This window comes from Colius striatus, chromosome 7, assembly GCF_028858725.1.
Source record: "Colius striatus isolate bColStr4 chromosome 7, bColStr4.1.hap1, whole genome shotgun sequence".
Taxonomy (NCBI): Eukaryota; Metazoa; Chordata; class Aves; order Coliiformes; family Coliidae; genus Colius; species Colius striatus.
The window spans coordinates 15708054-15734993 of NC_084765.1; the positions used below are offsets into that span (position 1 = coordinate 15708054).

The 26940-nt window shown below is 36.3% G+C and overlaps 1 protein-coding gene across 1 annotated transcript in view; it reads right to left on the reverse strand.

Moving 5' to 3' along the window:
- The window catches only part of KCNQ1 (potassium voltage-gated channel subfamily Q member 1), a 361282-nt gene that overhangs the window by 118862 nt on the left and 215480 nt on the right, over positions 1-26940 (reverse strand). The window contains exon 14 of the mRNA XM_061999062.1: positions 4272-4347. Within this exon, the coding sequence (XP_061855046.1) occupies positions 4272-4347 (76 nt within the window). The remainder of the gene's footprint in view (positions 1-4271; positions 4348-26940) is intronic.

The following is a 26940-nucleotide window of genomic DNA, read 5'->3' on the forward strand; positions in this document are numbered from 1 at the left end:
AAATATAAATATACAAATATTCATAAATAATTATAAATAATAATTATAATAATTAAGGAAACAAAAGTAGAAGCCAGCCTCACAGCTTTCCTTAACTACTTCCTTACTTTTGTCCCTCTGCTAATTAACCAATATTTATGGCAAATATCTTCTTAAATGAGTTAAAATTTATGAAAGTTTGCAAAAGGCACAAAAGACAACACTAAATATTAAATATGCACCACTGGCTGTTTCTTTTCCCTAGTGACTGCATGTGTAGGGAGATAGATCCAGGAGAGGGGAACCCAGAAAAAGGGATTTTCTGGGAAATATAACCAAATAAGAGTCAAATAGAACGGACAGAACATCCTTTGAAGCACAGTGCACTCTGAACTACATTGTTTGGTACAGCCCAGTATGGAGATTAGAAAAGATTACAGGCATGATTCATACCATGACAAATGAATTGCAGAGGAAGATGAACTATGAGACTATAACTGCAAGATTTTCCAGTGAAATTGTCACAAACCAGGCACCAGTTACCCACGTCATCAGTGGAACTGCAACCTGTATTTTTAGTTACTGCTATGTATAGAATATTTACCATGGTGAAAAACATAACCCAAGTTAAAAACATATTTTAGAAGGAAACTGTTTTACTCACCAGGAAGAATTTACATGGAAAGAGAAAAAAACAAAAGATTTAAAAATTACCATGGTAATCAATCAAATCTCTGGTCTTGGGTCTGTGATGAATATCACAGTTGTATCCATGTGTGTTAAGACATTTAGAAACTTTCCTAATTGGAAGACAAAGTTTATTTACTCATTAATCCAGCTAATGGAATAACTGAGTATGGTAATTTTCTTACTGAAATCCTGTTGTAAGGTTTGACCGTGCCGAAGACCTCTGATTTATAACTAGTATAAGAAATTCATTTCTGGTCAGTGGAGTGAAAAAAGCCTTGTGAAACATTAATTTCTAAGTACTGCTTTTCCTAGACTCTACAGTACCCTTCCTTAACTGTGAGCCATTCACCTTAACTGATGCACAGGGTTACATGACTACTAGTAGAATATTATTTTTCCTACACAATTTGAAACAGTCCTACAGATTTTAGAAGAGTATAAACATATCTATGAAAAAAAGTATTAATTCTTTACAATATTGTGCTGGGGTCTTACATGGACATATGAACCATATTCAAACCTGAACTTCAAAACTGATCATAGATTTCTCCCCTTGTTTTAAAGAGGAAATGATACCCAAGTGTGATGCTTCACAAAGAAGTGCCTTGCATGTCCTTTGAAATTTCTTATATCCCTGTTTAGCTTCTTTTTTATTTATTTATTTATTTATTTATTTATTTATGTATCTATCTATTTATTTTTTTTTTTTTAAACAGGAAAGCTCTGTTTTCTAGCTGGCTTTTGACCTTGTGGTGCCATCACCCTGTTATTAACTGAGCTCTTAAAAAAAATTATCTAGGCAAATTTAGGCATACAGGTGTAACCTGCAACAGCTGGTATACTTTAAGAACCATGCTGAGTTCATGCTGGGACTTATTTTGCAAAATTTTCCTCTTCCCTTCCTTCTTCCTATGCTTCATCTTCCCAGAGGCTTCAGCATCTCTAAAAGATACTCATTTTAAGTGCTGGCTTTGAAATTACTTATGTTCCAGCTAATTTTAAGCTTAAGCTGAGATGTGCATTTCTTTCAGTAGTTATAGGGAAAAAAAAAAACCAAACCAAGCAGAATTTTCTTTTAGGAAGATACATTTCACATAAACATAAAAAGATTAGAAGGCAAATATCTACCAGAAAACACCTAGGCAGACTTCTTTAATGCTGAAAAGTGTGTCTTAAACTGCATCTTCTGCTTTACTTTAATTTCAGATATGGCATTGGACGAGTTGTTAGGAACTGTACAGTCATTACTTGGCACATGCTTATATATTTTAATTTCTTATGACTATTTTATGTGCACAGAATAAAACAAAGTAGATTTACAACCTGCTTTTGAGGAAAGAATAATGACGGTGGTTCTCTCTTAATTACAGGTGAGATTTTCAAAAGCACCTTGTGGGTTGAACGTCAAGGCGACTTTATGCATTAAATTACTTAGGTGCTTTAGAAAACTGTAGCTTTGGTGCTCTAAATTATTAAACTCAAGTCATAACCTTGTATTGAGAAATTATGGAGAAGTATCAGATGTCCCCCATACATTCCTGTTGGGAGATACCGATTCTGACAGAAACAGCTGAAGTGACTTGAGATAATTAGCACCGTCTTTAGTTCTTCAGTAACAGCTAATATTGATAGCTCAGAGAGAAGAAAGACTACTAAAGGAGGATGAAAGACAACCTTGTTAAGGGATTTTTAGATGGCCAGGACCAGGTCTTTTGCAGATGCAAAAGTGAGAGTACAACAGAGAAACCAGATTAGCAACAGGGATACCGAGTACAAACAAGTTCTAAGTACTAACTGAATAGTCCCATTCTATTCAGTCAAGTGCTTTTTCAGCGTCTATCGAATCATCTGCCGCAGGGGAGTTTCATTTATTTGCCAGGTGGATAATGTTGCACACAGTGTTTGGGCATTTTCAGACTCTGTTTTTGACAAATACCTCTTGGGAGGTAGATATACAATGTGTAGATTTCTTGTTTCTAAGCAGTTTTGTTAATACCATGGCAATTATTTTATGATCTAAATTTATGAGAGCAATGATTCAGTAATTACCATGGAGCAAAGGATCACAATCATGTTTCTGAAGGAGAATAAATTAAAGTTGAATGGATCTGCCACATTTAGGCAGTTTTTAACAGAACAGCAATGGACATATCACTGTAACAGGCCATGTCCCTTATCAAGTAACATGCTGGCCAGCAGGTGTTAAGGAGCTTCTCAACAACGTGACTATAAAAATTATTTTCAAGTAGTTCAGACATTGTGCTTTATTTTAGTCTAAGAAAAATAACAGGTGAAATGTGCCATCAGAAACTTTCTAAAAGTGCTCTCTCCATGAAAGGCCCAGACATGGGAGATTTTAGCCTAAATGGTGACAGCCTAAATACATTACACATCACTGAAACAAATTCAGAAAAGCTCAAGTACCCTTTAGCCATAAATGAGCTCATGAATTTTAGTAAAAATAAAAAGATTCAAAGTAGGAAATTGCTAAAGTATTGAGGTAGTGCTTCTAAATTTCAATGAGGAAGTGAGAATCACAGTTATGAAGCAGCAGCAAGCATCACTTACAGAAACAATGATCTCTTTTACTGTTAGTCATCATTGTCATCTTTTTGATCCTAAACTTTGCAAATTTGAAGAAAAAAGGACACTCTCTCTTTTAAAGGTCTAGATTAAGGGCAGGAAAACTTTTTAGTCTATTGTAAAGAGTAGTGGTGAGGTCATATATGAAAATGGATATGAGCAGTTAAACTCCTCTCTTCCTTTACATTTTCCATTGCTAAGCCTGTTCTCTGGAGTTTGTCCCTTATTAATTGAAGAAATATATTTCTTATATATATATACATATACACACATTCACCTGGTTTAAGTGAAGCTGAAGGCTGTTGACATGTTTTTTTACTGGATTAATGAAATTGAGTTAGAAACCACATTCTTAGAAAGTTTGCAGTCAATTTTTAATTCAGACCAGGCAGAAATTAATTAGCTACTGTGAAATGCTTATGGTATGACAATATCACAGCAACCGAAGTGGCACACTGGAAATGTATGTCAGTGAGGGGCAGAGGAGTTGAGAGAACTGATATCTCACAAACTGGAAAGGAGGTCTCCTACTTGTGCAGAGGGGAGAAGAGAAAAAGAAGGAAAGACCTTCCAATACGCTAACAGATTTCCATCTTGTTCTGTTATCAGGGCTTCATTACCATTAAGAGAAGAAACAAGGCTGAGATGGTATTTTAATCTCTAATCCTACTGACTCCTTGTGACAGTAGCATACAGCTCAGAATTAATGGAGATGTATGAGAATGTTTGCACTGCCAGAAAGAGACAGCGATAACAGAGGGTTAAAGGGTCAAGTCCATTAGCAGAAAATAACATTTTAATTCAGCCTACATTTCAGGGGTTTAGCCTATTTCCACTCCAGCCACAGTCGACTAACCTGCTGTGAAACAACCAGCCTATTGAAGGAGGAAGGGAATAGTGGGTGTAGCTCACCATTACTGAAATGAATTGTGTTAGTCTCTCTTAAGTTTCTAAAAGAAACGATGAATCAGGAGAATAAAGGGTTTATTTAGAAAGGGAGCTTTCTATTCACAACTCACCTGAAACTTTTTCTTTGCCACAAAATACTGCATCCTTCGAATCACCTTAATTGCAGCACGATGGTGTTCTCGCAGCCTGTGGGAAAAAAGAGGAAGGTGAGTGAGGTGAAAGAGCATCTCCATCCAGAAAATAAATATCACAGTCAGCAGTAAATGCTTCACTAACACGCGAATGTGTAAGGTAAGCAGTTGTGAGTCAGCCTGGGAGCACAACACACTATTATGTTGACCTTCCCCACCTGTCACGAAGGCTATAAAAGTCCAGGATTTTATCTGACCTGTGCTAGGTTTGCACACATTTCACAGTAAAAAAAGGTGTCTACATCACCTCTTCCTATGTCTAAGCAAACCTACACTCATCTTTCCCAGTTTCACTTCCACAAAAAAACCACAAGCTATCAAGTTTCTGCATACTTAGCCATGTACAGCTTTTATACACAGTCACACTAGAAATCCAGCTTTTCAGGGTTTTTGCTGGTTTGCTCTTCCACTCCTTCCCTGACAGGTTCTGTGCAATATATTTCCCCCCTTATACAAATTTGTTTTTCAAAATATGTACCCCAAAATATGTACCCCAAAATTGAACTCTAAATGTATATAGAATCATAGAATCATAGGGTTGGAAGGGATCTTCAGAGATCATCTAGTCCAACCGCCCTGCAGAAGCAGGTCAACCTAGATCAGGTTGCATATATATAAAGACAAAATAATCTGAAAGCGTTTTAAACAAATACATCCCCCTCTTCATGCATATGTATAGGAACTGAAAATAGAATTAAAAATAATCATTTGATCTCTGTATTTTAAAATAACAGATGCTCATAGTATCTGACATTATTTTTTAAATAATTAAGAGCAACAGATATTTTAAATTTTTCAAAGCTTGCAAACAGGATATATTCTTAATAATAAACTATCGAATCAGACATTTAAGCTGTGCTGATGATTTATTCTACTTCCTCATTACAACGATGCACTTGAATGACATCATTGCACAATCTTTCCTTTTAAAATGCATGAACATCTAATATTTCTAACTCTTAATACCAAACAAACTTCTAGTAGTGGCTTTGGGGAAGCAGCAGTAAAAATAGTCTCAGATATTCCAGATATTTTCTCTTTATAAAATTGTTAGCGATATTGATTGAACAGCATATTGAGATGTCACTAGTCAGGGCTTTCTGCCTTTACTGAACCTGACATCATTTATACTCACTATGGAATGCAAAAAGTCATATTAAAGTTCTGTGCAGGTTTGGGTCTCTCTGTTACGACATAGTATAGTATCACCCAAGCCTCTTCAGTTAAACATAACCTGAAAATTTAGGGAGTATGCACATGTTTCTTCAGGACAAATTTCCCCCAGCAACCAGAAGTTCCACCTGTGCAAATGGTGGATGTTTGTTCTCTCAACGGCATGGCAAGGGTAGCTGGGGAGCTCCTTGTCTGAAAACTCACTTTGTAGTGGGAAAACAGCTTTCTGTAAAGTCAGAAATAGAACCAAAAAAGCTCTCATTTTCTACTTATAGATACCTCCTTTCAGGTGGTTTCTGTCTGTTAAAGAAATCATTCACATTTAACCATGACAGAAAAGATAGCTTTCTCTGGATACAATATAAAATACAGTTGCTTTCAAACTAATAACATGAAGCTTTTTACCACAGGTCTACAGATTGATAAAATGGTTAAGTGCATTTCTATTTATTTGTTTTTATCTATAGTCACACAATATACAATATCTATTTATTATAACATACAATATTTATCTATTATAATTAATAATAATAATAATAATGATACTACTACTACTAACAATAATAATACACCAATACCTGAATATGCATTTTGATCTGTACAGGGAGGTCATTCCCTCTTAAACATCTCACTGAGGTGTCTTGGAGAGACTCTTGACAGGTCCCTGCTACCACAGATCTGACTGTGAGATCATGGATCATATCATGAGTGGTAATTCATTCCTCCCAACTGGAATAGCTGCCTGTTTGGACCAAGTCCTGGTGAATGAAGTTAGCTTAATGCTAGTTCACGTTACCCCTATTCTGTGAGTTCTTTCTGCATCACTCTGCTTCTAGGGACAAGAATGACTTCCCCCAAATCCAAAGGAACTAGTTTTGGAGATTTTTCAATTCACAAAGATAGGAGCCAAAAAGAGAAATGCTGCTATCAGAAGTGTGAAAGTGTAACTGCCATGCAGGTACATATGCTATACATAAATACACACAAAAACATCTTATGACATATAGAAATAAATTTCCATTGCAATAAAATTGCTTGTAGCATTTTGATTTATGCCTCGTTTCCTCTGGGGTGTTCTTCACGGTCTGTTATTTCTGAGCAAGATATTTTTCTTTGGGACAGAGACTCACTAGTAAAGCACACCAAATCCCTCATTGTCTATATAGATTATGAGTCTCATCTATAAGCAAGACAGAGGATAATAAAAACTATATTCTCCATTCAGTGCAATAACAAAACTATATCACCAAAATTATTTTCCAATGCAGCTATTTTATATCAGTCCTTATTAAATGCTAACATGAACTTCCATGAAAGGAGGGAAGGTAATATTCTCATATTATTCCTTCCCATATCTAGCTGCAGTAGGAAACCTTACAGCAAGCTTGTTTCTGCTTATGCTGTAAAAGCTAAATCAGCACAACGGGCTGTCCTGATTCTCCAAGATTAAATGCTTCTGCGATGAGGGAAGGGAATAAAGGATTTAATTAGTAGCCAAGGTTATGATTCATGGTTGTTTGATCTCTTTTGCAAACTAGTAACAAATGCTTTAGTAAGTTGAGAGCTTAACCATTAACTGGCAATATTTGTTTGTTCAGCCAATTGTGACGTCTCTGGATTCTGGTTTTGGAGTGGCTGTCTGCAAGCTCAGGACAGGCAGGGTGCTTAGGTGTCTGATAGCTACTCAATATCTCACCATCCTCTAAGTGAGAGTTTCATGAATACTTTTTTTTCCAGGCGCATGGAGGGAAGTGATATCACCTAAGAGTGCCTACAGACACAGCAACATGTCTTCGCTGTGACTGCATCCCCACCACAAGCAGGAGATATCCCTCACAGAAGCACTGCCATGCACAGAAGGTCTCTTGATGGCAGTTGCCCTCCCTCCACCCCTGTGAAAGGGGTTTTTAGGAAGTTCGAGGATACTCCAGAGACCTTTCCTGCTTCAGTATAGCTGAGGGAGGGAAGCTCTCTTGCAATAAAATCTGTCATTTTTACATGTTCGCTTTCACCTAACTTTAGGATAAAGCTTCTTTGATAAGTGCATTAGCAATAGGGTCAGCACAGAAGGTTTTTTGGCCTTCTGTTAACAAAGCTATTTTCCTTTCCTGAGTGTTCATCAGCCTTTGAGCCTCATCCTTACCATAACCATTAATCTTATGATAACCAAAATCCAAAGAGACTTGCCTATTGTCATTTAAGTGATTGCAATAACAATCAGTATAGGACCTTAAAAAATAAACTGAAGTGTGTCCACAAAATCAAGCAAAAGACTACTACTTCCAACACTAGACAACACCTCAGTCTTTTCCAAAGAAAAATTGCCAGTAGCTTTTGTTGTAATTTTCTTTCTCAATATAAACAGGACAACACTTTGAACATGGCACTTACTATGTGATATTTCCCATTGAAGTAGGTCCCAAAGCCACCAATAAAGCCATAATACTCTCAGAACTCTTAGGAATGATCCAGGAGCATGAAAAGGAACATAACAACTCATCAACAACAGAAAACCATCCTGGTAGTAATACAGTCAAGAGATTCACACAAACCTACATTATTTGTGGACATAAAATAGTTTTGCTTCATTGCACACTGAAAAAGCAACCTGTTGCAGATGCAGGAACTCCTCCAAACAAATGAAATGAGGATTAAAAAAACTCGTGGCAACAAACTACAATGGGTTGGGCATCCACATTACTAAAGAAAGCTTCACAGAATAAAATGATTAGAAATCATTAGCTTTTTCTGCCTCATTTTGTTGTTAGGATCCTTAATCTATAACAGGCAATTTGGAGGAAACCTGATCTCTTCATTAGTGCATCAGAAATCCGGACTAGAATTTCACATAATTTGGAAAACAAGCACGCTGAAGAACTTCAGGTAATTTTACAGACGTTTGGTTGTAAAGTTTTTATACATTTGCAAATGCCCCAAAATACTGTAATTTGTACATTTCACTGTAATATTATTCATTTTTCACAGCAGTCAGCCAAAACCTCAACAGGTTTCCCAAGCTGTGGCTCATTTTCCAGTCCCACACCCACTCACAGGCACAGAGAATATCACCAGCTTCAGCCAGCACCCGCCTGCCTCCTTCCTGCAAGGAGATGTGTAGGGCCACCCCAGAAGAATGCTTTCTGGGATCAAAGCTAATATTTTTGGTTACAAAAGCTAGGTGGCTTTACAAAAAAGGATGTTAGCAGTTGCATGGTTTGCTTGTTGTACATTTCACAAAAAAAGAAAAAGTTTAAAAAAAAAAAATTACAAGATTAATCCCTCCTCTGAAATACACATTCCTTCATTAAAGAAAAAGCAAAGAAAAACAATTACCAGTTAGAAATATTTATTGTTCTTGCAAAGTTATCAAATTCTATATCAAATCCTTAGTAATATCAACAGAAGTTTGTTCCCTCTTTCATCTCAGGATGGTGTTCTACACTTCGGTTTAGTGTTGACAGAAATACTAAAGCAACAAGACAGAGCAAAGGTACTGCTAATTTCCTATTTATAACACTTGCCTTTCTGTTCATTTGTAGAACATTTTATTATCAGGACCATAATGTCTGGCACAGACCTCCCAGCATAGATGGACGCTGATATTATTGGACTTTAAAGGTCAGTGCTGTCTATTCAGAATGAGTTTAAAAAGAATGAAAACTCAGTAGGCGAAAGACACTGATTTATAATATCTTTTGCAAATTCCCATATTTCAGTAAACCTAACACTGATTTGAAGTCAAGCTTAGTTTCCAAACATATTTAAATTCTCTGCAGTTGTCTTAAGTTTCTGACTTAGGACAGAGTTACAGCATTAAGAAAGAAGGCTGAAGTTGGTTGGGCCGAAGTGTTTGGCACTAATCATTATTTGGACTTGAACTGTATCTTTAACACATCAGATTTTAATAATAATAGATTTTTTTCTATTCAGGCACTGAACATCAGCATTCCTTGCCACAGAATATGATGGATGAAATTCAGAGTAACTAAATTAAGCCATTTCATTAGCACATTTAAGTCTAATTAAATCTTTTATGCTATAGCATTTGCAGTGGCTCAAGGTTATTCTTGCCTTTTCACACGTTCTGCCATTCCCTGCCCATGACAGTTGATGAGAGTCTCTCTGAATGGGGCAAGAATTTAGATGCAGTATGTTGGAAGGGACTGAGTTGCTTCACTGTGTGTTCAGTAATAGGAAATGCTTGATCACCCTTACTCAGGCAAAAAAACCTGAATCACTGATTATTTCAAGTAGTGTGGGCTACCCAGGTTTTCCTTTAATTTGTTGCTAGAGCTTGGCAACTGGTGTTTCCTATCATTATGATATGTTTACCAGGGGCTCTCAAAATATATGCTGGCCCATAAATGTTTCATAAAATCCTTCTCAAGGACAAACCAGTAAAAGCAGTCCAGAAGCATTAGAAAAGTATGATGACACTTGACAAGCAAAACTGAAGTTTTATTAAATGGGCTTCAGCCCAGCATAGTGCTTACGTAAATGCTCCCGTAACATTGTCAATGTATGAATGTGCTTATTTTTAATTTACAAATGTTATTCACTAGATCTTGCCCTCTGGACTTCCCATTCCTTCATGAAAGTAAAGCTAGAAACTTGTGACAAGACAAGAGAAATGGATTCAGCTATCCCCCACAGTTTCTCCTCCAGGGTCTTCACTGGTTTAAATGCAACAAGAACATAGAAATAACAGATACACAAGATACATACAATAGAACAAGGAGAATCACAAATAGCTGGTAAGCTAGATTTTTAAAACTTCGTTGGTCTTAGCAGTCAATTAGGAATTGACTCTAGTAGTTACTGGCAAACAATCTAGTCATGAAAGACCTACATCTACCAAACTGTTATTCATGCTTGCAAATTGGTCATGAACAAGTAAGCTTTTACCAAATGCATTTGTTCATCTAAGCACTGAGTAATTCAATGTCAGCAGCAGATGATTTCTATGAACAGTCAATTAATAATTTCTACAGAATAGCATGTTTTGAGTGTTTAATTTTAAAAATATGAGCTGCTTTGACTTAAATACATGTGTGTCGATGTAATTTCTGTTCCCTACCTAGAAGAATACAGGGGCTGACTTCCCATAGGACTATTAGTGATTGGAATTAAAAAAAAAAATCCATAAATGTAGTCTATAAGAGTAGTGTCACATTCACTCTTTCGGTGAACCCATCAGCCATTAAACATTTTGGTTATTATTCACTGAATGCATACATAGTCCAGGGGAATTAGCTCAAGCTGAATTAACAATTTTAAGCTCCTTCCCTCACTATGTATTCTCCCAGCTATTTACCACTGGTCTTTTTTAAAATTTAAAATATGTAATTTTAAATCCACAGTCGTCTTTTAATGGATTGTAATTTACTTTACAGCAGCTTTCATGACTCTCTTCTATAACATCTTGGGTTTAACTCAGAAATCGTTTCATATAGTTATAGCAAACCTCTGCAGATACTCTGATTTAGTTTGATTTGTTGATTTTTAGCTGAAAAAGAATTAGTTTAAAAACATAACATTGCCTTTGAAGGATTTGGACATTTTAATATCTCAGTTAATAATAAAATTTGTCTGTTACTATATGAAATGTTTTTAAAAGGGGAAAAAAATAGTAGGTTTCTGATAGTCATGCCATTGGAGTATGGTATATAAATGGGGGAAGCTGCTGGAGAGATGCAGCCTTTCTGTGGGGCTGGCAGATCAGCAGCCACAACTCAGAGTGGGATGGGGTCTCCCCATCTCTCAGATGCATCTCAGCAGAGATGCAATGCTGACTCAGCTGAAGAAAGGCACTCATAAGCTTCAGCATTGTGCCAGGGCTTCCCTCCTGTTTCAGGAGCCTTTGCAAAGTGATGACAGCTGGTGGAAAACCTGAACAGCAGCATCAGAAAGAATCCTGGGCTCTGCACCCAGGTGTCCAAGGGGTGGTAGGAAAGTGGAAGGTAGGGGTTTGTATGGAGAGGGGAAAATAAGCTCAAGTGACAACTTGTTTCAGACACTAATAACAATTTGAGACTCAGAGTAACTCTGGAAAAATCGCAGAATCATAGAATGAATTGTTGGAGGGGACTTTAAAGACCACCTAGTGCCAACTTCCCTACTGTGGGCAGCGACACCTTCCACTAGAGCAGGTTGCTCAAAACATAACTCATCAGTCTGGCCCTTTAAAATATACACCTAACAAGGCAATATGAAAAATGAATACTGAAATTCAGGTCTGAGAAGTGAAAGAACCATTGCTGTTCCAAACCTTATTAGTACGGGTAAAAACAATAACTGTTATGTGGGTCAGCAAGAGATGGTATGAAGCACAGAAGTTTTTGGAAGCTGTATTTCTGGTAGGCAACACAAGACTCCTAAGGGGCTGGCTTCATAACTCACCTGAGGTATAAACTCTAATATCTACACTGCTGTAAACCAATTATATTGCTGTAACTCAAGATGGATCACTTTACATCTGAATCTTCAAAAACAGCTTTCTGCAAAGCATTTATGTGATACTGGGAGACTGGACACAGGATAAACACACTACTCAAAGCAAAGTTTTCAAGCATGCTGAGCCTCTACTTAATTACAAGTTATTCCTCTATTATTCAGCATATCCTGAACGAAACAAAAACTGTCTTCCAACTAAACAGAAAAGGATCCAGATTAGCTGAACAGCTTAGGATTTTGGAGTAAAACAACTCAAATTTGTTCAGCTTCTCTCGAGGGGAATGGTCCAACATTTGTGATGTCTAGAACCAAGACAAATTACTGTAGCTAGAATAAAGGTCATGCATACATTTTCAGAACTAATGGTATGCTGGGTCAAACACATGTAGCACCAAAGATTTCCCTTGTGGTCTGCCCATAATGATGCTAGCTAAGAACATAACCCTTACTATAAAAGTTTGTGTTGAAATAAGGCAAGAGCATGAGATTCATATCCTAAATCACCTTTGCCGCATATTTTCACAATTTTGGTTTTACTCGTGTGTTACCAGGGTATGAAGAGTTGTACAAAGGACATGGGAAAAAAACCTAAGAAGATAAAATTATTTTTGGAAGGGACTGAAATACCCTGTAGAGAAAGCAGGATAAACTCATTTCCATTTTGTCAGAATTGGCTACTGTTCGCCAACTTTGATGATATCATTATCAAATAGCAATTGATATTGATACCCATATCAAATCACAGTGAAACTTTATTCAGCTCTTCACTCTCTGCATATTGTTGAGTCACAAGGCAATTGCTTTTTTACACAGTTTCAAGGTAAAGCAATTTGAGAGTAACGACACAAATGAGATCAGAGATAAGGAACTAATAATGTACAGTACTGTCTTACAGATATAGTCTGTCAAGTCAAACTACTGTTTGAAAAAAGGTGAAGACAGAACACTATGGGGCTGAGACAGAAAGCCATGGATGACATTATTTTGCAGCATCTAGTTAAGAGCAATCTTTTTAGATTAAAAAAATAATTTTTGCAGAGCTTGTCTGGCTCTGAGTTATACAAGGAAATGCAGGGCTACAATCAGCAATACTAGGAAGAAATAACCATATTGCCTATGGCTACTTGCCTCTCTATTGTTGGTCTATTAAACTTACAATAACCTTTGAAAAATGAACCAGATGATGTTACACTACTTCACTCTTAACGCTACATGGTAGCTCTTGTATTGGTGTAGGGAGTTATAAGACCACTGCAAACACAAGGCTGAGTTTCACTTTTCTATTTGACTGAAATTGTATTGCCTAGAATACACATCAAGTACAACCTGTACACAGAAGCATCTAATGCCAAGTGAGAGAGGTAAATGCATTAAAATTATGATCAACTCTCTATTATTTCTTTCCACTCTAAGTAATACTTTAACGTGCTAGTTTAATACAGGCTGTATCCCACATCTTCATTAAGGCTTTTGAGACAAAAGAAATGAGCTTTTATTAGATCAGATACTAACGCAGTTCATAGCAGATCCATGGAAGGTCAAAATAATATTGCATTGCTACTTAACTTCACACAATGATTTTGGCCAGAGCCTCCTTCATTGTTTTCCCACATCTCAGTAATATGTGTATTTTAAATAATGGTGAATAGAGACAAAAAAAATTGGGTTTTTTTCTTTGTAAAACTAATCATAGGCAAGAGGTTAGATTCACTTGTACTCCCTCACAAGTTCAGGCTATTCAACCTAGGCAAAATAGATAACTTGAGAGAGACTCTCAGCTGTTCAATTCAAATGAAATCACATCATTGTGACTGGCAAAATAAAGCATCTCTTCTGTTGTGGAGATAGGAATTACAAAGGAAAAAATATCTGAAAGGCCACTGACCTCAATAGCTGCATTTACATTACCAAAATCAATAATAATATGTTTCAGAAATACTAACGTTTTCTGTGTTTCTTTCTACTACAGAGATTATTTGCAAATTCTCCTGCCATTCAATAATGAAAAAGAAAAGATGGAAGTTGCTGCTGTGAAGCTGTATCTAAGAACTACATTTTGGACTCACAATGTGTGGAAAAACCCCTCTACAATTGCCACAGAAATCAACTGATAAACAGAAGGTCAAAATCTGTGCTCATTTACACCATGAGACACTAGAAAGTATTGGAAGCTGATAGGTCACCTTAGCTTCTGGCCTGCTATCTCTGCAGGAACTCTGGATGTGACTTATGTAAAACGATGTGTCTGCTCACAGCTGCACTTTTTAGCGGGTGTATCCTTCAAAAGTAAAGTGATAGAAGATTATAAATGTCAGGGTGTTTCTATAGTTTGTAGGAGCTGCAAAGAACATAGCAAACCTTGAACAGACAGCATTAGGACACAGGGACTTCACTTCCCATGTCATTGCCATCCCTTCAGAAAAAAAAACCCAAACAAAAAGCAGTTACAAATGTAGTTCAAAACTGCAATTCTTGCAACTGGAAGCATTTTCAAAGATTTGTTATTTTACAACAGTGGAGAAACACATGGGATTTCAACTTGTGGAGAACAGCCTTTTCCTATAAATCACAGAGCGTAATCTGAAACCTAGAAACAGCACAAGGGCTCACATTTATGGATTTAAACCAGATGAAGAGCAAGCGTGCTCTTAACCCTTTCCCCATGATTTCTTCACTGAACAAAATGAAAAAGAATATGCAAGCACAGAACACACATTAACTTGGTAAAAATGCAAATGAATACAATTCTTTAAACATCAAAAACTTCAGCTCTTCAACTGGCTTCCTTAATGACACAAGCATAGAATTGTCCTAAAGCAAAGCACTGTAAAACTGTTAGAGTACAATCTACTGTTCAGACTGTTCTTTCATCAACTTTTATTTAAGCAGTTTATCTTCTTGAGATTAGGATCTCTCTTATAGAGCAAGACCTGGCAAACACAGGCCTCTGGTTTTGAATATCAGGCTATATTTCACTGGGAAAGAAGTAACCAGCAGTCTGTCGTCTCACCATAAGGTTATAAATTCCTTAATCAGGCAGCTAGAGAACTAATACTTACACATTAGGAATAATTTGTCTTTAGAAATATGTAAGAGCATTAAGATGATATAAAGAGTATGTATTTGTTTGTTGCTTTTTAAGATTTCTAACCATTTATCTATCATTTTAGAATCTCTTATGGCTCACTGATCAAAAAAATCATAGCCTTTTCAAACTTGAATCCTAAGATGCAGCAGGTTTGTTTTTTTTTAAATAAAACACCACAGTGTTAGAGAATGGGCTAGAATAGCAGCATTGCCAAGAGGCATCCATTTGTCTGTACCTTGTCAGTGTCAGAGTTCCAGTACTTCCAGAAATTCAGTCCCATACGTGACACAACAGTATGATTAAAAACAGAAACGGGCTCAGATTGAAAGAAAGTATGATGGTACGTCATGTTAAATCTCCACATCAATGTAATATTTCAGAGCAAACCCTAAACCAACCAACACAGGACATTTGAAAGGAGACGAGGAAAGGTAATTTTAAGCTTATTGCAAGGTCACTTATCTGCACACACTGTATTTGCCCATAGTAATGCAACCTCTGTCCCTTTATAGGCTGCAATTCAGTGAAATGTTACTTTTATCCATGCCTCCTGAGGAAGTTAGAGAGTTTCCATAATTCATCAAAAAGGTTACAATTCATAAGTAAAATGTCTCTGAAGTGCCAATGATGGGCACTTGAAACTTTTCCAAGTGAAGATATATTGACTTGAGAACATTACAAAAAATGAGGCATGAAAATTAATTCAGTCTTACCTATTGGGCATGTTATGGGAGCATCAAGAAAATGCATTCATGGCTAAAATGTTGTGATACAATAACTAGGGACAATCTAAAAAAATCTGAAACCTTTTGAAATAGCTTGCTAAAACTGCTTTATGTTATTGCACTTGCAAAGAAATATTTGGGGGAAACAGAGAGTGTGATAATTTATGTCATTAGCACAATTCATAGAATCACGGAATTGTTTCAGCTGGAAGAGACCTTTGAGATCATTGAGTCCAGTCTTTATCCCAATCCTATCAATCACTAGACCATTTCCCTAAGAGCAGCATTCATCCATCTCTTACATGTCTCTAGGGACAGTGACTCTACCACCTCCCTGGGCAGCCCGTTCCAATGCCTGACAATCCTTCAGTAATGAAATTCCTCCTAATTGTCCAAGAATGGCACAACTTGAGGCCATTTCCTCTAGTTCTATTGATTGTCACTAGGGAGAACAGATCGACCTTCTCCTTGCTACAACTTCCTTTCAGGTAGTTGTAAAGAGAAAGAAGGTCTCCTCTGAGCCTTCTTTTCTGCAGGCTAAACAGTCCCAGCTCCCTCAGCCATTCCTCATCTGAGACGTGCTCCAAATCCTTTACTAGCCTGGTAGCACGACCCTGGATCTTCTCCAGCACCTTGATGTCCTTCTTGTAAAGAGGCCTAAAACTGGACACAGTATTCGAGGTGAGGCTTCACCAAAGCCGAGTACAGGGCAATGATCACCTCCCTCCTCCTGCTGACAACACTGTTCCTGACACAGGCCGGGATGCCATTGGCCTTCTTGGCCACCTGGGCACACTGCTGGCTCGTGTTCAGCCCCTGTCAATCAACACTCCCAGGTCCCTCTGCCTGGCAGCTTTCCAGCCACTTCTCTCCTAGTCTGTAGCACTGCTGGGGGTTGTTGTGACCCACGTGCAGGACCCAGCACTTGGCCTTATTGAAACTCATGGCATTGGCCTTGGCCCAGCCATCCAGCCTATCTAGATCTCTCTGTAAAGCTTCCCTGCCCTCAAGCAGATTGACACTTCCACCCAGCTTGGTATCATCTGCAAACTTACTAAGGGTGCACTCTATCCCCTCATCCAGATCATTAATAAAGATGTTAAATGGAAGTAGCTTCAGTACTGAGCCGTGGGGGACACCACTTATGACTGGCCGCCAGCTTGATTTTGAGATGCAATTCCTTCATACAAACAACATTTGATTTCAATAACCATAATAGCATCATTTTTGTTTTTAATAATTTCAAACCCAAAACTTACTTCTTCACAAATTCATACTTGGTGGAAAATTTAAGATTAGTCCTTCAAGTACTTCACCTTCGTCCTATTATCACTATAGCTTTTTAAAGCCACAGTCCAATTTCAAATACAACCGCCTTTGCTTCACTTTAGTCCTGCAGCTTCTCAGATCCAGATCTCATCTTTGTCTCTTGTGAAGTCATATGATCTTTTTACACAAATATTGATCAGTGTCCTCACTGGGATTTCCAAAAATGTCTATCAGTTCATTTAATTAGGCCCGGGGACACAGTTCCAGAAAATCCCATAAGGTACCTAAATAACTGTGACAATCAGACCTATTCCATATGTAAGCAGATGTACAAACTGTGTGAGTATGAAGGAATAGGTACTTTGCAGCTTGAAAGCCACTAAAAATATGGACTTTATCACATTTATTGAATTATGTGTTCAAATTGGCTGGCTAGATAAAACCTTCTTTAAAGCACATCCTGTGCAAAAGTTTTTGCCTAAATGTACCAAATTGCTCTGAAGCCCACTCCTTTCACCAAAGTGAATGTGGAACTATCTACATGAGCAGACGTAATGGTAGTGAAGAGAGAACATGTGCCTTCACTTACACAGTTGTTTAGTGTATTGAAACTTGAAAAATGTGCACATACAAGAAAATATTTAAGATAGCAAATGTAGACTGTATGTTGAGGAGAATTGTAGATACAAACTTACTAACTAGGTTTGTATCTTTTGTGTGGAAAAGCTGACCTGAAACATCCGAGTTCTCCTGTTCAATCTAATAATTACAGAATAGGCTGTGTTGTTACTATTGCAAAAAGATGGGAAATTTTATGAGCTGATATGCTGGAGACAGAAACTGGCTGGGACTAACTACTCTGGTATGTGGACTCTGTTTCTTTCTGGGGCTTCCAAAGCACAAGCACAGCTTAACAGTGTATTTTTTGGCCTAGACTTATTCTCTAGTAAGTTAGATGCAGAAAAGATCATGTGATTTAATTACTTTTTCTCAACTCAGAAGCCATTAACAAGTCTTTTGTACCTTCCAACTTAAGCTCTGTTACATGGAAAACAATATTTTGCTTAATATTCATATGTCATTGTGTAAACAGGTAATAATGTTTACAGAATTATTTACAGCCTAGTCCTTTGTTAAAAATATCTGCCTTCTTAGTAACTTTACAGTTTTGCAACAGACATTTCTGCAAAGCACTATCTCCTTGATAAAGGATGAGTAGCAAATCTCTGGTGAGAGCATGCATGACACAGTGACCGTGTTGTGCATTTCAGAGGTCAGAGATGCAGCAATGACCTTTTTCATGTCAAGTCTGCTGTCTGTTGGCCAGCAGCACTGTGGAGCTCCGATGGCTACTCATCCCATAGGCAATTTCAGCCTCTAGCACTTCTTACTGACATTGGATTTTTGTAAACATACTAAATTCCTAAAAATGAAGACAGATAACTAACCACAAAACACTTGGACAAATCATACTAATTACCTATGTGTCTCAGAGGTTTGATCTTTAATTGAATCAGAAATCATTTCACCTAATCTCAGACCAAACCAGAAACAAAAGGTTTGGTCTTTGGAAAACTCTTGGACTTTTCATATTTGAAAAGATTTTAATATCTTCTCTTCATACTATTTTTTTTCCATTTGCAGGACAAGGCCTAAAGTATCAATGATGAAACCCCACAATAAAGAACATTTTCACGGACTGTCTAGTCTGAATTAGAAACTGGAAAAAATCCAAACAAACAAACAATCAGCTCAAACTTTTCTCCCACAAGACCTTCATGACCCAATTTGAAAACCTGGGAGACTTGAGGAGTCTGAGAGATGTCATATGAGGCAATCTTTACTCAAATCTCTGAATGTTTATCCTCTGCTGGTTTTATTCAGAAGACTAAGATGACATTGGTTTCTAGAATGAGTATCAAATTGGTATTGTTTGTCCTGGAAGCGGATAGCCTCTGCCTAGTGCAAGTCTAAATACACCTAAGTATACTTTCCTCCCTACTTTTAAAGTTGAAATATAGTTGTCTTTTGAACAGTATTTACAGATGTTGTCTATGTGTAGAGATACATGAACTAGATAAAACAAAGTATGCTTGTTATATTTGTATAATTAGATGTCCTAATTGAACATGTGCTGGTCTTTTTCATGTAGTTTAATTTTTTTCTTCAGTGGTATGGAATGTCCTGAAATGTTTTATCTGACATAGAAGCCTGTACTGACACCTCTAGCTGCTGCTCCCCAAGGACACATTAATATCAAGTCATTAGGACAATTGTTTGGTTGTAGTCAGGCCTAAAAAAATGTCAAATAGCATCATAAATGATTTTTTCATATTTGAATGTTTTCCTGAATTGCAGTTGAAGCGAATGGTGTTTGATTTATATTACTGAACAGCAAAAGTAAGGTCCTCAAACAATACTTGCAGCATAAGAATCAGATTTGGATAAAATTAAAGTGCTAATGGGCTGAAGTCCATTTTTTACAGTACAAAGAGCTGTCATAAAGCTTATTTTTATTCTAATACTTGAATATTATTAAGGCAAAATACTGTAAAATTTCACCTTCAATTGCAATAACAGACATTTCTTAAATAATTATAGCTGCATCACAAATTAAACTATATCTGGATAGTCCTTTATCATATTGACTTCTTACAAAGTAAGTATACCTAATAAGGCTAAAAAATTCTATCTAGTTTTCAAAAGATAGGTTTTTATTATTTTGAATTTTATAAACATGAAATTTTAGATAAAAAATAGAATATCACTTTCTTTCATGTTAAACAGTATACCACAAAAAGATTTAGCAATAAAAAAATAGCTTTATTTTCTTCCCCTGTGTGTGTATATAAATATACATATATATGTTTGCTGGATTATTGCTAAAGTTACTACTGAACTACAAGTCTAGTTCCTTTTTTTTTTTCGTGTAAGGAGAATATTAAAGCTGTGTGTTTGAAGGAAAAAAAAGTTGACTACAAAATGGAGGAAATGCTGTATCCTGTAAATGAGGCCAAGCCCTTTCAAGTTTGTTGATTCTTGCAAGTATTCTATATATAGGACCAATATGTAAGCTTCAAGGTGCTTTTCTACTTCAAAACAAAGCAGATATACACCTAACTCAAAGGCCCCAAGGACAGAATTCTAAGTATCCTGTTCAGTCAGTGGCAATTCAGAGAATTTAAATGAGATAGCTAAAACAACTGGTATGAATCTATTGGAATAAAAAATCTGCCCTATTATGTGTTACTCATGTATGTTATTCAGTTACTAAGACAGCCTTAAATAAAAACATATGGATTATATAATAACATATAATTGTTTAGTTTTTGTAATGTACTCTCACCTAGGTAGATAACTGGCAAGGAGGACTGAACATAAGAACTTTTGACCTAAAAGCACACTTTTTTTTTCATAATTCACTGAGAACACGCTCTCTCTTTTCTGAAGACTTCAAACAGTTTACAATAGCAATTAATTTTAAATGTGCTTAGAGAAGATTGAATAGTTCTTGAAAGCTCAGGCAATGTATCCAGCATGGTGGATCTATCTTTGAACATGAAAAACAATCACATAGATGTTGGTATTGCCAGTGCTCAAATCAGTGTTCAGGAAGTATCAAATGTATAATCAGCTGTTAGCGAAAAAGAACCAAGGAAATGTCAAGAAGAGCACTTACGCCTTGTTTTTCTCACACATGCTAAAGTTAAGTGTTCAACTATGCATGTCCATCAGTTCTTGATGGGAACCTGAAAGTCAGTGAGGTCATAATACAAGAGGATGTGCTCTAAAATTATTTCTCATCTTCATCTGTTTGCAGAGAGCTGTTCTTTCAGAAGAATTAGCAGAGATCTGTGATAGGGTAAAATCTTGGCCTGCTCAAGTCAAGAAAAGTTCTGCAATTGATGTCAGTGGTTTGGAATTCCTTCTATTATCTTTAGATACCTGGATAGCTGCCTGAACATCTGCTGAGGTTGCCTCTAAAAAGTCAAAGAGCAGTTTCTCAGAAATACTCAGATCTACTGGTGAGGACAATTCAAATCCATTAAAAAACACCAATTAAGAGCTCATTAGAAGTTGCTCTGCCTGACTTGTTTGGTAGGTTTATTATGCAGATCTCATTTGAGAAAACATAATAAAATACTTTCTTGCTTCACACAACCACATTTTTCCAGACCCTTATCAACTTGTCCAAGGTTCCACAGGAACTGAGTCCCATGGAATTATTTGAATACCTTCCTCTTTTTTTTTGAAATACCAATCAAGAATGAGAACATTAGGGAAAAAATGGGAGGTATTTACTAGTGAACTAACATTTTTCTAGCCCAACATTTCCTACAAGCAGAAGAAATTAAGGTGCATAGAAAACACTGTACATGTATATGTGAACAAATAACCCAATTAATTTCCTAATTTATGATCAGATACATATAAATATTCAACCATAACATTTTCAGCTATCTTGGCTTATAAAGGCACAAAGAACAAGTGGTGATCTGCAGAGGAGAAAAGCCCTGGTTTATGATTAGAGCCAAAGTGCAAAAGCCAAGGGCACCAGTGCATCTGCTCTTAAATTTGTGCGGCCATTTATAACACAGTGACAAAATAAGAATGCAAAATCTGCTTTCAAATAAAAAAGAGAGTTTAGATAGATTTTTCTAAAGCTGCTTATTTTCTCTCCTATTACACCTCTATTTACATTTCACTTCAGTTGTTCACTTTCTGTATTTAACACAGTTTTCTTAACTAAGTTTTGCAATTATACAGATTTCTCTTTAAATTTGCTCTCCCATGCAAGAAATCAATGTGTTTTCTAAAAATGACCATTTTTATAAAAACAGCGTCATTGGCAGGAACACAACCTCACTACACTCACTGATGTTAAAAATAAATTAATAGTACAGTCTAAGTTCATTAGTGCAAAGCAGATTTGACTGATATATAGGTGACATTAAACACTGTTTGGTCACATGCTTTTGCTATGTTGATGTTCATGCAGAATTAACAGTACCTGCCTGTCTCAAGGGTGTGTGTCCTGCAGAATGTTTTCATTCTTTTAATATTTCACTTTATCTGCAGTCATTTCAAGGACTTGTATTCAGTTGAGCTAAAACAAGTAATTTGACAGACATTTTCAGATATATAGCAGGAAACATCCAACCTTGCTACAGGTCTATTCAATGTTTCAGCAGGATACAAAGCCCCTCCACACTCCTTAAAATCTCCTGTTTCCCAGCCTGTGCAATGTATTGTTTAACGGAGCATAAGGCATAATAATAGAAACAAAACATACTATAGAGTTTAAATTCTCACATTAAGCTCAACCAAGTATATTCAGGGAGTTCAGAAAGATCTTGATTGAGAGGGAAGAAAATTTGCTGGGAAAACTGAGGAACATAAAATAAAAAAATTTTCATAAATGACCATACGGTCAGTACGTTGGAATCAGATAAGTATGACGTTCCAAATGATGGAATTAATTTCCTGTTACGGGGGGGAAAAAAAGGTTTTTCCAGCATTTAAAGCATTAGGGCAAACTCAATGTTGTTGGGGTTTTTTCAACTACTTCTTCTTGGGAAATTACAAATCAATGGTCTCAAGGCTCAGGGATTTGAACTGACAAAATGACCCAAAATAGACCTAATGAGACTGTTCATAAAACATCATGAGAGCCAACTCACATCAAAGATAAAAAACAAATTCCCAAAACATCTTTTAGCTATGCCTTTATCACTGGCTGAGAATAAGCAGGATTAAAGTTGGGGGGTTTCATACAAGAGACTTCCCTGCTCTCTCCATTAAAAAGTTGCTACCAGTAAGACAAGCAAGATGTTAACACCCCTTTCATACAGTGTTACACACATATATTGAATTTTTAACTTTGACTTGTTTGGACTGCTTTATTACCTAAACATCAACAGTCAGTCAAATTTTCCATGAAGTTTGCACACTCATAAATTTATGTGTTTATATGAGAAAGAGTGTTTCCAGAAGTCAGAAACAAAAGATGTTCTAATTTACCCAAAAAGATCTTGCACTTGCAATTCTGTGTTGCTGTGAATATATAAATACTTCCAATGAATTCACTGGGCAATACCTCATGTGAGGGAAAGCCACCTTGTAAGACCTGCTAAAGGGCCTAAGGATTTTTTCCCTCTTGTAAACTGGAAACAGCTCACCAAAACATTGTTTTAGGAAAAGTCAAATTAAGCAAAGGACTAAAACATTAATGTTGCAGAATTTGATGTTAACCAAAAGACTATGGACGATGCTGAGATACAAACATTCACCCTGATTTTATTTATGTAGTGAAGTTCATTCTTATAGTGATAAAACTTTTGTCATGCAAGAGGCATATGTTTTGATGTGTTCTGTCATCTACTTTCAAATTTAAGAATCCTCTGATATACCTTCTACCCCAAGTACCAAGGTCTTGTAACGTCCAAAGTATTTTGAGACAAAATTTACAGTTTCTTGGAAAATGCCTGTGCAAGTAAATATTTAAGAGCAGAAGCATTAATACACAAAGGTAAACACCCCTGGAAATTTTAAATTCCGATCAAATCTTTGTTAAAAGCTCATATTTGAAGTGCAGTGTCACTAGCAATTTTCTATTACAATGTCATGCTGTTAAATTTAATTTGGTTTACCAGATTTATGGCAATCGGATATACTAAGAAAATATAGATGAGAATTCTTGCAACAATTAATAATCCAGATTTTTCAGCTTTGCCTTCAGCATGTTGCTGTCACTGGTAGGAAGGTAGAATTCAAGCAAGATTTTACTTTTATCTTGCTTATTTTGCCAAGTAATTTCTTTTCTTATGAGTTTAGCAACATACTACAGTATTTAGTGAACAGTAATCACTGAAAGTATTAGGAACAGAAGCTAAGGATTAACCTTGCATTAGAACTACTGTTGACCTTATAAGAGTGATTATTTATTAGTCTGTGAAAATCATGACATAACCTCACAGCTCATATAACTATTCAGGTGTATTATAAAACCAAATAAATACCATCCTTCTTCCACTACCAACAGTACTACATTTGAAATCACTTCCACTCAAATCACTTGAAGTTTTAACACTGATGTTTAAAAGGTCAACACAAATACAGCATTCACATGATTGTTCAGATTTAAAATTAAGCTAATTTGTAAATTTAGTAATTGCTGCATGAATAACACTGCCCACAAAAACAACGACAAAAAAATAGCTCAAGCTTGCTTTGTATTTAAAATGTGCAAGAGATTTTGTTTAGAATATATAGAGTTAAAAGGCAACTACTTGGTTGTACTCGGTTGTTTGTGCAGCACCAAATTTAAATCCAAGAGAGATTATGAGAAAATTTGCTGCAGGCTGTCAGACCTCATTAAGTTAATGGAACTGGTAAATTGGCACATTTCCAGCACATTGTAGAAAGAAAAGTGCTTTCAGCTCAAGAGTGAAGGAGATCCAGTTTCGGTTTGGCAGCTAAAGGAGATTATTAGCTATAAATAATGGCTACACTGAGATGACTTATATGGGATTGCTTGACCAAAATGAAGGCGAAGAGACAAAAACCATTGACATTTTGAAGTGAATGATACAGTCTCTTTGTTGGATGGAATCTAGAACAGCTTTGTGAACATTTTCCTTTTAAAGCTTTCCTACTTACAAAATCACCTAAAAGTCTTTGTAACAAGCTTAGCTACTACTAAACTCATTAATGGAGAGAAAATTCTTCTCTTTGTTGAGTGTTTGAATCTCTGTAAAAGGTGTTATGAAACCAACAGTTCAGTGTGAAGTGGTGATGTGCTGTGATGTACTCACTAATATTAGCAAGCATGACATTATTTTGGTCTGAAATACTGTGTTCTCAGAGTCAGGACAGCAGAAGTGTATTAATACTCAGGCAGGGCAGAGAGCAGAAATCAGTAAATTCTGGAGGTGCTTGTTTCCTGAGTGACTAGAGAAGACAAAAAGCCGAAGAGACATTTCCCTTTGGACGAGATGTGTATGGAAAGACATTTTTTGTTAACTCAGATTTCTAAATGGCAAACAGGCTCAGAACTAAAAAAGACCAGATTATGCTCTGAATTTATAACAATAAACCAAAAATTATATATGTAAAAATTATAAGTAGAATATGTGTGTGGATTGCAAACACTTCAAAATTCTAGGGCTTACTTAGATATTGAGATCTGCAAAGCTGAAGTCAAGTTTTTCAAACATCCCTATGGCCACGATTCCACTCTATTTATTAATTTGTTTGTCTGGTCATCTATTTATTTATTTATTTATAGGCAGTTGTTACTTATTTATTTATAGTTTGGTATATCTCTGCTTTGAAGTTGACTGGTATTCTTCCATTCTTCAATGGTAAGTCTTTAGAAAGAGATTTTGATTCACAGTACTAAAAAAAAGAAGAAAAGGAAAAACCCCTACTTCTGCATAAAATGAGAACCAGAATGCTGCTGTTTACTTAATTCATTCTTTCTTGTCATCTTATTGTTTCTCAGGAACACATTTTAAAGGAAAATTAGGCTAGTTTCTATGTATATTTTGGCCTCATCTTCTCGTATGTGTATGCACCCATGAACTAGTCAGGAAAGAGCACCTATCACCTTACAAACTGGATTAACATCACATAGATCACTTGTGAGCATGCAAGGGAATGACTTTTACTTCTGAGCAACTCGGTCCAAATTGAAGCCAAGTGCCTTCACTTCTGATACAACCAATTTCCCCAGACACCCAGTCACAGTGGGTATAGGAGGCACTTCAGTATCTGTACGTCTGCTTTTCCTTTAGGTTTACTAGTGAGAGGTGAATTCTGCCAAAATAATTAAACATCATGTTCCCTTCTTATGAATGAAAGCTTTATTATGCTCTAAAAATTTCTGCAAGGAAGAGGCTGACTCCAAAAACCATCTTAGATAATTGTGAAAAAAAATTCCCACCCCAAAACATTAATGCAGTAACACGCACTGCTTTCACCAGAGATCTGGGGGAGGAATACATCAGACCATAGGAACACCAGTCATGTTCTGATGCTGTGGTGCCAATTTGAACTTAAGCATACTAAAAAAAATCCAGTCCTTAATTGACTGCATCCCTTATACACAGGGTGGAAATTCTGCATCTAACACTATTACTTACACCCCACTCCCCCCACAAGCACAACCTGAAACCACTTATACTATTCCAGAACAGTTAACCTCCTGCAGACAGTAAAATGCAGCATGTGAATGTTTCTAGAGCAATACTCACTAGGAAAACGTAGAGCTTAGCTACTCTGAAACATGATGCCCGTTTACTTATAAGAACAGCATTCCCGCATGAAGTCCTCTCTATCTTTCAGGAAAGAATACATGAAGACTGCAGTCAAAGAGGGTATGCGAGTGTTCAGTTTAAACATAAAACAACATGACTGTTTCTGTTGTAACTGTCCTGCATGACAGAAGGCAGAGAGAAGGCATACAGAACTAAAAGTTATGACCGTAAAGACGACAGATCACACATCCCAAAAAAACTATTCTAACTTTGAAACAGTTTTAACCTGATTTTTTCCCCACACACAAAAGAAATACTGACTACAATTCAATTTCAATTTAATGTTAAATGGCAATTTAATATTTAAACAACTAAGTAATAAAACCCCAAGCAAATATAAACAGGCAGTTTCTGCTATTTATCTCTTCAAATAATGCAAGAAAACAATTTTCCTCCTTGTAAATTTACAAGTACCTAATTCTCTCCCATTACAAGATCATATACTTAATGTACTACAGATTTATAACAAAATATCTTGTTAATATATCCAAGTATTGCAGACAGTATCCTGATCAGTAAATACAGACCAAGAGACCTGAAGCACTAAGTATCTTCTGATATTC